This window comes from Polistes canadensis, unplaced genomic scaffold, assembly GCF_001313835.1.
Source record: "Polistes canadensis isolate GaletaPanama2010 unplaced genomic scaffold, ASM131383v1 scaffold_120, whole genome shotgun sequence".
NCBI classification, from domain to species: Eukaryota; Metazoa; Arthropoda; class Insecta; order Hymenoptera; family Vespidae; genus Polistes; species Polistes canadensis.
In genome coordinates, this window is record NW_014569667.1 from 87,765 (window position 1) to 100,559 (window position 12,795).

Sequence of the window (12,795 nt, forward strand, 5' to 3'; positions counted from 1 at the left end):
GTGGGTGGGTGGGGTTCATATTATGTATTAAAATTTATCATACGAAAAACAATGACCAATGTTGTTATCACGACTCGATGAGATAATTTAGATAGATATAATAATTGCTTAGGTTGTTTGTTTTTAAGTAGTAGTAGTAGTAGTAGTAATAATAATAAGAATGTGTTATAAGATATGACGCCTTCTTTCTGAACGTGTTGGTTTTTTTTTTCTCCTTTTTTTTTTTTTCTTTTACTTCTTCCTCTTTTGGCCTTCTAAACGAGGATCGCACGTAATAGTCGAGAGCGAGATGTAGTAATTACGTTCTGTTCGTTTCCGCTATCTTGAACAATGCTTACACGCGTGTGTCAAAGTAAGAAACAAAACGTAAAAAAAAAAAAAATACAGACCAGTTTATTACCGAGACAATTTCATGTTTTCTATCTAACTGAACAGATTTTTCTACATCTCTGTTTGTTTGTTTGTTTATTCATACGTCAGATACGAATGGTTTAATCGTTATCATTTTAAACGCCCATATCTTATCATAATTTTACGCGAGAGATACTGAAAAAAATTATTTTTAGATTATTAGATCAATAATATAAAAGTAAGATAATTTGAACGCACCTTTGTTTGAACATTGTATAATATATGTATCCATTGATATATCCTTTGATCATAAATTTTGCAATGAAACATTTGATTAAAAAAACATACGAGATAGAAATAATTATTTGAAATGATTAGATCTATATTAAAAATCAAATAAGATTAATATACAAACTTATAAATATCCTTGGAATAATATTTGAACGTATACGTGTTTATCTTAGATCAAATCATAAAGATATCTCTATTACAAATGATTATTTATTTTTCAAAATATGCTTGGTAACGTGTAACTGATGTGTAACAAGATTAAGATTTCATTCTTGTCGACAGGTGAGCAGCAAGGGTCTGAAGATTATTCAGACTGTTCATCCTGGAGGTTCTACTAGATCAGCTGTGAAGCATTTGGTACCAGGTCATGCTGTATTGGCTGCTGTACAACGAGAAGACATCGTAGCAGCTACTCTGCTTTTACCAAATCCTGCTACCAATAATCCAGTTCATGTTCATGCATACAGGTTTTTATATATTATCTTTTTATATATATATATATTTATTATAATAATATATTATAATCTCTTAATTGTTCCATTTCGTGTCCGATTATGTAGAATTTTATGCCTTCGCTTGGCCATTAATTCTTTATCATACTTTCATCTCAATTTATTATCATAACTATTTTACATTATTTTCATTATTTTCTTTTAATATCTAATAAATAAATGATAATATTATTAGCGTTTCATTTTTTCTTTATTTTATAATATTTATTAATATGTGGATGTTATAAAAAGAAAAGAAAAAATTGTGCGCTTTTTCCAAAGATGGAGGTCGTTCGGTTCATCAATTCGATCTTCGTACGGATTAATAGGTCGCTATCTTACTTAATTATGCTTCTCCTTCGTATAACGAGCCGTTAACGTATTTTTTTTTTTTTTCATTATACCTCGATATGATGAGGAATCCACCTACTCTCTTATATTCTCATGGTTTAAAGTTTCAAGAGATCAGAAGCCTTCGGTTTCTCCGAGATAAACGTGATTTGTTATGGAAAACCTGGCCCAGTTTATGGATTCTAATTACCACTTGAGTTATCATTATATGTGTGTGATTTCATTATAATATTAATAATGATAAACCATTGAATATACATACATACACACACGCGCGCACATATACATACATACATACACAGACAAATACCGTTATCGAAACTTTCCGTTCGATCAGATGCGATTCGGTTGAGACTGCTGAATTGTTGGGTGGACAATTGAAGGCATTGGCTTTGCAAGCAGATAATTTAGGAAGAATATCATCTTCCGGTGAAGGTAATAGAATCCGAAGTAATTTGGGTAGCGATGGACGAAGTACAAGGGAATCCGAATCATCAGAAGGTAGCGGAGAATTGAAACATGATCCTATACAAACAACTACGATTTACGAATCATTGGCAGCTGAATTGAGAGCTAAATTAGGTAAGAGAAATAACAATATTATAAACCAACAAAAATAATCATGATATTAATTATGAAATCAAGTTTAAAAGAAAAAATATATGAGAAATGATGTCATTATCTTTGTTCCGTTAGGTCGTGGCAATTCAGGAGGAGACAACGACGTAGGACCTATATTGTTACCACCACGTGATTATGACACAGTTCACAGGCATCGTGGTAACCTGGCAGGTATCGAATTTAGACGTTGCTTAAATCAAACCATAGTGGGTGGTAGCACAGCTGTTGATCGAGGTGGTACAAGGAGTGCAGCTAGCAGCGGAATTGGATCGGATAGTGCAGCTACTCCACCACCATATCAATCTCATCATCCCTTAGGCCCAAGACCTTCGAGACCTTCGAGAGATTCATCTTCCGGTAAGATAACAAATTTCCAACTTCATTTTATCGAAATTTCTTTTTATCTCTTGTCTGTGTGTGTGTGTGTGTGTGTGGTTCCAATCTGTTTCTTATTTACTACTGATGTGTCGGTAAGAACGATTTCTATGGGAATTCAGGCCTCCTCTACACTTCGTTAGTTCAATGCACTCTCTATTGAATAAACTTACATATGCGGTCGTAACTATTTATCGTATGTCTATAAAATAAACTCATGGAAAGTCGTCAATCGTATCGATCGGATCGATCCAATGAACGCGTCGTAACGCGTAAAGAGGATATTCATCATCATGACTACCGTGGTTACTAGCTACCTAGCTAGATCTTGGCTTTAAAACGAAAGTGAAAGTTTCTTATTTCTCTCTTTCTTCATCTAGTCTATCTTATTACTTCTATTTTTGCGGATTATCAACAGGAAATTGATGGTAACCGATGGGAAAACCATTTTTTATAATATAATTATTTATAGAATAATGAATGGTATGAGAGAGATGAGTTCGTAATAATCAATCTAAAACTTTCATACTTCTTTTTATCGATTGATGATTACTATTTCTTTTTTTTTATGTTGTTGTTTTTGAAGTTATATTTATTTTGGGCGCGCTTTTGGAAAGTGAATTTAGATGCGACCGAACAAAATCGACACCACGAAGTTGTCGATGATATTTATACGATGCGCGGGAAAAACGATTTCAAATTTACTGGCATGAATACGTAAATAAATAAATTAAGATTGTACATATTAATTAAAACCTTTATCAATGGTATTTAATAACTTCATTTTTTATTTTAACATTATATTGTTACGCGAGATAATTGAAGTTATTTTTGAGGTTATTGAGGTTATGTTCGTTTTGATACGCTAAAGAAGTATAACTTTTTACGTGTGTACACAAGTACACACATCAGTTTTTTGTTTTTTCTTTTTAATTGTTACTTGAACTTCGATTGAATTCAATGTAATGTTTTCTTTTCTTATTGTCATTTCGTGTAGACTTGCTCAACGTGTTTAAACCGTCAAGTATCATTATTATTGCAACGATACTTTCTTGAATTCTGTAGTTTCTCTTTTTTCTTTTTTTTTTTTTTGAAAATGTCGAACGTCGTTAGAATAAGGAATGCAAGTTGGAAAGACAGAAATTTGGACGCTTTCTATTCGCTCGGCAGGTGTGTCCGCACGAATCTTATCGTCTCTCGTAGAAAACCGGGCAGAAGCAACGAACGTTGCCCGACCCCCTAACCCAATTTCTTTAACCACCTCGAAAATCCGATGGTGTGTCGAACACTTACGTCTGCATGCTTGGTATTTTTTATATATATAGTCTCTCTCTCTCTCTCTCTCTCTTAATCATCCTCGTCGTCATCTTATTCTTTCTCTTACGTCCAATTTGATATTCAAACGGAAACGAACGGTGCGATATCCTTACCAGTTAAAACCCCTCGTGATTAGAAAATATAATTCAAGTATATCAATTTAATGAATAAAAAATATACAAAAGGAAAAAAAAAACAAATTGAAAATTCTTCTTGTTATATATTAATGATTAGTATATTAATGAAATGTAATAATATGATATACAATATAAACGAGATGAAAATTAAAAGATATTGACGATTTCCATTTATTTTTATATTTTCTTTTACAAACACGTTTTTTTTAACGGACGACTGACGACTGACCCATATCGATAAAGACGAAAGAAGAAAAAGAAAAAATAATAAAAAGAAGAAAAAAAATACAAGAGAGAGAGAGAGAGAGAGAGAAAAAAAAGAACAACTTAACATCGGATATACTTCAGTGTTTAAGTATGTATATATATATCTATATACATACGTGAGATGGAACGAGATGAAAAGAGAGGGAAAAAGAGAGAGAGAGAGAGAGAGAGAGAGTACCACCAAGCTTGGGCACCTGTTACAGTGGAAGGTGTACCGTTAGGACGTCGTGTCAGCGACAGGTACCAGCCTACGGGCACATGTATCTCGATTCTAGGGCTTTTACTCGACCGCAAAAACCAACCAGCTTTGGATTGACTCGTGCTATCGATTATACTACAAACGTCACATGTTAAATCTCCGAAACTTATCCTATCTATTCATTATCTCGCTGACATTAAACATCTATCTATCTATCTATCTATCAAATAAATTATTTCAACTGACCTAAAACACATACTGTTCGTAATTATTTAACTATTCAAAATTTCTACGAGATTACGAGAATCGAACACAACCCTTTGAGTGTTGAATATTTTTAACTGAAGTAGTGTTTTTTTTTTTTCTACGAATGAAATAATTATATAAGATATGTTAATATTAATAAATTATATTTAATAATTATAATTTTTCTTTCACACAATATTATTTTCATCTGACAAGATATAAGAAAAATATTACATTATATTTTACATTCACATTGATACTTTTATCAAACGCATATATGCCGTTCATAGCACACTCAAAGGGTTTAATATTTCAATCAAATTGTATGTAATTTCTTTTCGTGTGTGTGTGTTTTTTAAATAACATCTAACGTCAGATGATCACAGTAATTGTGCGAAATAATTGCAAAGAATTGTTTAAACTCGAACGTTTGTGTTTGAAAATTTGTCAACCCCCCTACCTGTGATTATTTTTATACGAAAATAAATGTTCGTATTCGTAATCAAAATTTTTGTTCTGATTTCGAATGAATGTCAATCAACGCTTTCCAATGTCAACTATCGTTCTTTCATTCATTCAACCATCAATCGAATACAAATCATGATTCTAGATCGGTATACTAGGACTGGTATACTTCTAGATGCTCGGCATAAATTATATAGGCAATTTGCGTACGTATCGGTGTATACGTAATAGGTAAGTAAGTAGTCGCGTGAAACCATCGTGCGTTGCCTAGATTCCAAGCGAGGAATTGTCCCGGCACGCTTCCAAGGGAACCTCGATTTAAATTATTACGTCGCACGGAGGTAGTTTGCCGTGAAATCGATTCCGTATTACTATTCAAATATCGTTCCTCTACTTCGAAAGAGAAACACTTGCTCCGTATTAATTATTTCCATACAATAAAAAAGAAAAGAAACAAATAATAATAATAATAATAATATATATGAGTTTCAAAGGGAAAATTGAAGACAGTTAATAAATTTTGATGAACAAATTTATTTGATCTTGTTGAACGTTTCGTCCCTTACTGGGGACTTCCTCAGCAACTCGATCACCTAGTCAATTCACCTAATTGATTATTAATAATAATAATAATAATAATAATCAAATTAATCACGAGAAACGAAAACAAATAAATTACTAATGATTGATATATTATTTATCATTGTTATTAAATTATTCTAATATTATTCTAAATTATTCTATTCTTAACACTATAACACTATCCCGGTGGCTCCACATTGGTGCCATGCGAAAAATATCGGGTAAATGCCCGGTGGCTCCACGTTGGTGCCATACAAAAAATATCGGATAAATGCTAATGGCTCCACATTGGTGCCATGCGAAAAATATCGGATAAATGCCCGGTGGCTCCACGTTGGTGCCATGCGAAAAATATCGARTAAATGCCAATGGCTCTACGTTGGTGCCATGCGAAAAATTAATAAATAAGCGGCGCGACATGAAAAAATTAAAATTAAACGTACGAACGTTATAGTATTAATATTATCTAATGTAAGATTATTTCTAAACAAAAAAATTATGTCATTTGTCAATTTCTCTTTTATTTATTTTACACCACGTCATTAGATTTGAGTAGATTTATAACTTAAATGAGAATTATTAGCGAATTAATTCAATGAAAATTATTCAAATTAAATATACGCAGGCAGGCAGGCAGACAGGTAAGCAGGTATGATGAAAAGACAAAACACTTTATCCTAGTTTCATCCTGATATTGAGAAGATGTTAGTCAATCGACTCGACAACCTTTAACACTAAGAACTTAACACGGTAACGGCACTCCAACTCTCTCTCTCTCTCTCTCTCTCTTTCTGTCTCTATTTCTCTCTTTCTATTTCTCTATGCTAGAGATTATTGCGCAAAATAGTGGTTTTGAGGTGCGTTCTAGAGAAAGACGAGACGGTGTATGAAGAAAGAAGCGAGGTCGTTGGCAGACGATGATAGTAATGACCAGAAGAGAAGACGATTACGATGTTTCTAACGATGAGGATGAGGATGAGGATGAAAATGATGATGATGATGATGATGATGATGATGATAATAATTGTGATGAGGAGACCATAATAACTATGATACAGTGTCCTTTTCTATAACGTTGACCAGGACTAATGTGGAATCCAAGAAAATTCGTACGTAAATCGAGCTCGTGGGAGGCCAAACATGAAGTTCCGCATTCTCGGCCCATAGCCTGAGGCTTTCTTTAGCCTTCTTCGTGTCTTATTGAAGAAGAAGAAGAAGAAGAAGAAGAAGAATAAGAAAAAGAGGAAGAAGAAGGCATCGTCCATCTCTCTCCATTCATTCCCTACCTGTCCACACTTTAAAATCTTTTCGTAACCTCTCTCGGATTCTGCATTACAGAATTCCACAAGACCGAATTGCCTTGACTCGCGTTTTCTCGAGTCACCTTACTGACCGAGATGCTAGAGATTTTATCTAGGAACGTTTATATCATGACTCTCTTCGCTATATATATATGTACTTAAAGAATTTCTAATAGTTCAGAGGAAAGATTCATTTACGATATTTTCACATTACTTTTTCTTCATCATCTAACCAACCACACGTTGACCTAAAATCTTAAAGTTTCTTTACCTGTTGTATGTGTGTATATATATACCATATAGGAATCTATTAATATTAATTACTTTACAGATGACGACTGGGGTGCAGCTACAGAGGAAAGTCATTATTTCCAAGACGTAGAGACTACTGGTTCGAGTTTGACATTACCAAGGCTACCTAGAAGTCCAGAAAGACATCAAATTCAGCAACAACAAACGAGAGGGGTCTCACCAGGTTGTAATAGAAATCGTAGAGCACCAGAATTAAGACAAAGGTCTCCGAGTCCTCAATATCAGCCAAGAATCAATCCTGGAGAAGTAACCAGCCCAAGAGAGAGGTTCCAAGATGCTAAAGAAATGTTCAGGGCAATGGAAAGGGAAGCCATTGCAAGACCAGTTCTCTCAAGGCAGAGAGAGTCAGATGGTCATCATCATCATCATCATGTACACAGGTAGTCAAGTTTTCTATGATAATAAATAAGAAGATTTAGTTGTGTTGTTATTGATCGAAGGAAAAGTAAGATATTCAATTTAAACTGATCTGGTTTTCTCCTAGATAGAAACCAGATTATTCCCTAGAAACTACTTGATTTTATATATTTTCTTGTATAAAAGTTGAAACGTGTCGTCACGTATAGTCATTTTCATTATTTTCATCGTATTTGGTCAGATTCGGTTTTCATTCCTCTTATTTTCATTATTTTATCATCAAAGTTTCTAAACGTCATATTTAGAAATGCGAGATTTCTCTTATACACCTGAATAATCATTATCCAACTGGTAATAATTATTTCTTTTCCATTTGATCTTACATACAGGGTGGAATCATCGAGACAGGTTCACGAAGATCGATCTATACGTTCCCATCAAACTAATATGAATTCTTCCTCTGTACACGAACAACAACAACAACAACAACAACAGCAACAACAAATAAGACGAAGTCATCCTGAGCTTGATCGAGAAAATGAACTTCCTTATCGAGCAAGACCAAGACCTAGAACTCATCATTATGGTATTGAACAACCTTCGGAATCTGAGACTACCACTAGGCCACGGCCAAGAAGCTTTTATGAAAATCCAATTGTTGGGAGAGAGTTTCGTGATCAAAGGAATTCTATCGATCCTCGAGATGTGAGAAATTCATTTATATAATATTTTAACCCTTTTTTTTTGTTTTTATATATTTGAAACACGATACAATCGTTATTAATTTAACACTAGATTTACGGATTGAGCCGAACAATTTGACTCTCATTTCAAATTTTGTTTTGATACATAATAATATATAAAATTGAATTATTTTTTTTTAAATATATATGTAGGATTGGGTTCAGTGTAGAGGTGTGAGATTAACATACACCGAGGTTAATTCTACTTATATAAAAATATTTAATATAGAATGAATAGAAATATAATAGCTTTACAATTATGCATCACATATAATGTTGATTTTTAATACTTAAGTAATGAAATATACGTAAATATTATATTCCTTTCCTTTAACCACTTCTTCATTACAATAATGTTTATAACTTTTTCAAAAATAATTAACAAAATATACGTAAATCTAATGTTAATGATCTATAAATTTTCAAATCTATATCATATAGAAATAATTATATATCACACGTACAAATAATAGTCCATTTTTTGTAAGAATTTAAAAATATTTTATAATGAACATTTAATTTCAGTCAAGAGATTTTCGAGATCGAGCATACACGAGAGAATTACGTGAAAAAGTACGCGCAAGAGCTAACACCACTTATCAAGAATTATCAGAACACGAGAGATACCCTGGTCTCGATCGTGAAAGTGCCAGACCACCGTTGGAAATAGTTCCGACACCCGGTAGATATCGTCACAGTTATGCAGAACCACCTAGACTTGGATTAGCTGCGTTACATCCTTACTGACGAATTTTATTAACATTGATGATCGTTAATTAACGATTTTCCTTATTTTTTATTTTACTTTATCGATCGATTTAAAAGATCGATTCAGCACGTTGAAAACATTCATGTTTTCTATCGTTCCTCCTTCCTTCGTTTTAATACGAACACACATTTCGCATTTATAAAAAAGAAAACGAAAACGAAAACGAAAAAAAAAAATAATAAAGAAAGAAAGAAATGAAAAGTTGTTAAATGTTCGTTATGCTTGTTTGATAATGTGTAATAACGAAATTATAATATAAGAAAAGATAAACGGATGATGTTTTTAATTTAACACTGATCGATTTAGAATATTATTTTTCATATCACGACCAAGCCGTTATCTTCCTCGTAATAGCAAATGAGGAAGCTAGTTAATTAGCTGCTATCATTGTTAAAATGAGAGAGATTATCATTGTTGTTGATAATTAATGTGAATTAGAAATATTTTACTATATTGTTATGCGCCAGATCTGCCAGACTAACGATAATAATATTAATAACAACAAATTGTAATAACGAAAATAACAGTAACAAAATAATAATTGTAATAACAATTGAGTTTTACCTAAAACCCATCGATTTTTTTTATCCCTTTTGTTTTTTAATTTCGACACAATTTTTTATATATATATATATATATTTATTTATTAAGATTAAGAAGTATTATTGGATTCTTGAATTATATTCAATTCTTCTCGAGAAATACAAAATAAAAATAAGAGAGAGAGAGAGAGAGAGAGAGAGAGAATTCGAGAAAGAATTTCTAAATTTACCCGAACACGTATTTTCTCTCTTAAAAAGAATTCAAAAAACGTTCGCTTGTGGTTTTCGAAATAAATATCTGAATAGTCGGCAACTTTCTCTGCTGCGAAAAATTCACTTCTTACTTTCGCATGGGGTTTTTTTTTTTTTGGGAATATACACGAATATATCGACGCGTGATTTATTTTTAAAATACGTAAAACCTCCTCTTCGTGATTTCGCGAGACTATTCTGAAAAAAAAAAAATAAAAGAAAAAAAAAAAAACATACCACAAAATGTATTATATATATTATAATTTATTTTAATATATTTCCTCAGACATATATTGAATTATATTATAAAAATTACAATAATAACGAGATTAAATTGCAGCAACGAGAATTGGATTCGAAAAAAAAATATAATTTGCTTTAATAATTTAAAAGAGAGAGAGAGAGTCTAAACAAAAAAGAAAAAGAAAATATTTATGATAATGACTAATGGAATGAATTAAAAAATGAATTAATTCGACAGGCTCTGATTTCTCTGAATTCGAAAAATGATCAGAGAGTGTGTGTGTGTGTGTGTGGTCGAGGTTAATGATTAGATAATTAACTATGTCACGAATTTTTCTTTCTTCTTTCTTCTTTTTTTTTACAAAACTTTCTACATATTTATTTATTCTCTTACTATTTATTATTCGCGAATGAAATAAAAGGTGAACGAACGTACGTTCGTTCGTGCAAATTTGTCGAAAGATTTTTCCAAAACAATGATTTATTTGCACGCGCTACTTTTTATTGTTGTTGTTGTTGTTTTCTGTGTATTACGGGGGTAACCGTTGTACTCGGTCGAATAATAAATTACTTTCGCGGTTAACGGAGCAGGAAGTGACCACTTTGCATTGTTTGATATACTTCAATCTCTTACACGAATAGCAAATGAATAGAAAGTCATTCTTGGTGGTGTGGCTGAAAACGTAACACGATCTCGATGCACCGATTCTTTTTTTTTTCTTTTCTTTTGCCATCGAACATTCCAATAATGATACCCTATCAAGTATTATAAACACATATAAATATTTCTAGATTTATATATTATTGTTTATAATATTCTTCCTTTTTTTTTCCTCATTTTTTTTTATTAGGACTTTGTCCTGTTATAATAACCTTTTTTTTTTTTATTGCTATTTCTAGGAGTGATTTATTGTTTATAATATCAGTTTATAATATTAGATCATTTTTATATATATATATATAATGTATATAAATAATAAATAATAATTAATATATATACTTATAGAATATCATATAAAAAAAATACAATATATTTAATATGATATTTATAAATGACATTTATAATTTATAGTAATAATTGTTTATGAATTATACACATATTATACATAACGTTCAATGATATAATATTTTAATTCAAATTTTAATACAAACGATTTCGTGATAAATATTGTTCTCTTTAATTTTTTTGTTTATTATAAAATCATTTCTCATAAAAAGATCTGAACCAAAGAGAAGAGAAACAAATCGTTGCGTAAAAGAGATCCGTTTAGAAAAAAAAAAAAATGTCAGTGAAAGTATCCTTGCAAAAGTTGAATGCATTTCTATATCGGTTCATTTATTCTAACGAATTCTATTTTTTTGTTGTTCGTTAATTTACAAGTAAAAATATTACGCGATTTTATTATCATTATCATCATCATCATCATCATAATCATCGCGTAAGAATAATTAAAGTAACGAGTATTACGATGCAATTAAAATTTCGTTAAAATGAAACAAAACTGAAACGAAATAAAACGATTCGACAGTTTTTGTCTTCTCCTTCAATCTTTCGTTTTTCTTCTTGACGAAGTTTGCAATCGTTCGTAACGTTATACACAGTTCTGAAGAGAACGTGTCTGCATACCGGGTGACCGTTACGGTGACGCATGAAAAACGGTACCAAGAACCTCTATATTGTATAGTACCTCGGTTAGCAACGGGTAAGTAATGTAATGTAATGTAATTTAATTTAATGTAATTTTATTCGCACGTGGTGTGTAATAAGAACATCTTAATGAAATTCAACAATTCGATTACCGTTTTAATTGCATTCTATTCTGGCAAATAAATTGGCGAATGACTTCTTGATCTATTACTGGCTAGATATGCAAATTAAAATAATTAAATGAACGAATTAATTGAATCCTATTCAAATTCGGTTCAATATATTATCGATAAGAATTTGAAATCTATAATTCAAACTTTCAAATAAGAAAAAATAGAACGACTTATCTTTTTTGATAAAAAATATTACGACGAAGTTCATTGCAATCCATGGTTGGCAACTAGTTCTATAGGGGCTTTGGTTATGGTTTACGAGTTATAGAAACACTTCCTGTTTTGATATAAGTATTATCGTTGAAAAAATAATCTTTTATAGTTTGACCAAGAAAAAAAATCTGACACTCTGTGATATGTTATACTGCAAAAAAAGAAGAAATAAAAAATATATATATATACATATGATCATTAAAATACGCGAGATAATTAGTGATACGTTAAATAATAACAATATACCGATCAATGGGGACTTCCGTCGATTTATTACATCTCGTTAAATTTACAATCGTGAAACTGTAAGACCTTGGAGAAAAAAAAATCCTTCTTTTTAATCACGATCAATAGATAAGATCATTCTTACCGTTTTCCCATGACCCCGTCCGTGATTTTTCAAACAGTGTGTGAAAAATATCGTTCCAAATGAAATCCAAATAACCAACAACGCATAAATAACTAAATAATCTTACATTTGAAAGAAATGTTTAATAAAAAAAAAAAAAAAGAAAAAAAATTATTAACAATCTCTTCTCGAATTATTTT

General features: G+C 31.3%; 1 protein-coding gene across 2 annotated transcripts in view; it reads left to right on the forward strand.

Moving 5' to 3' along the window:
- LOC106787952 overlaps window positions 1-9,652 on the forward strand; it is a 14,523-nt gene extending 4,871 nt beyond the window's left edge. For both annotated transcript variants that reach the window (XM_014750746.1, XM_014750745.1), the window contains exons 3-8: window positions 925-1,109; window positions 1,822-2,066; window positions 2,181-2,462; window positions 7,326-7,686; window positions 8,053-8,368; window positions 8,932-9,652. In XM_014750746.1, the coding sequence (XP_014606232.1) occupies window positions 925-1,109; window positions 1,822-2,066; window positions 2,181-2,462; window positions 7,326-7,686; window positions 8,053-8,368; window positions 8,932-9,153 (1,611 nt within the window). In that variant the 3' untranslated portion in view covers window positions 9,154-9,652. The remainder of the gene's footprint in view (window positions 1-924; window positions 1,110-1,821; window positions 2,067-2,180; window positions 2,463-7,325; window positions 7,687-8,052; window positions 8,369-8,931) is intronic.
- The last annotated feature ends 3,143 nt before the right edge of the window (window positions 9,653-12,795 follow it).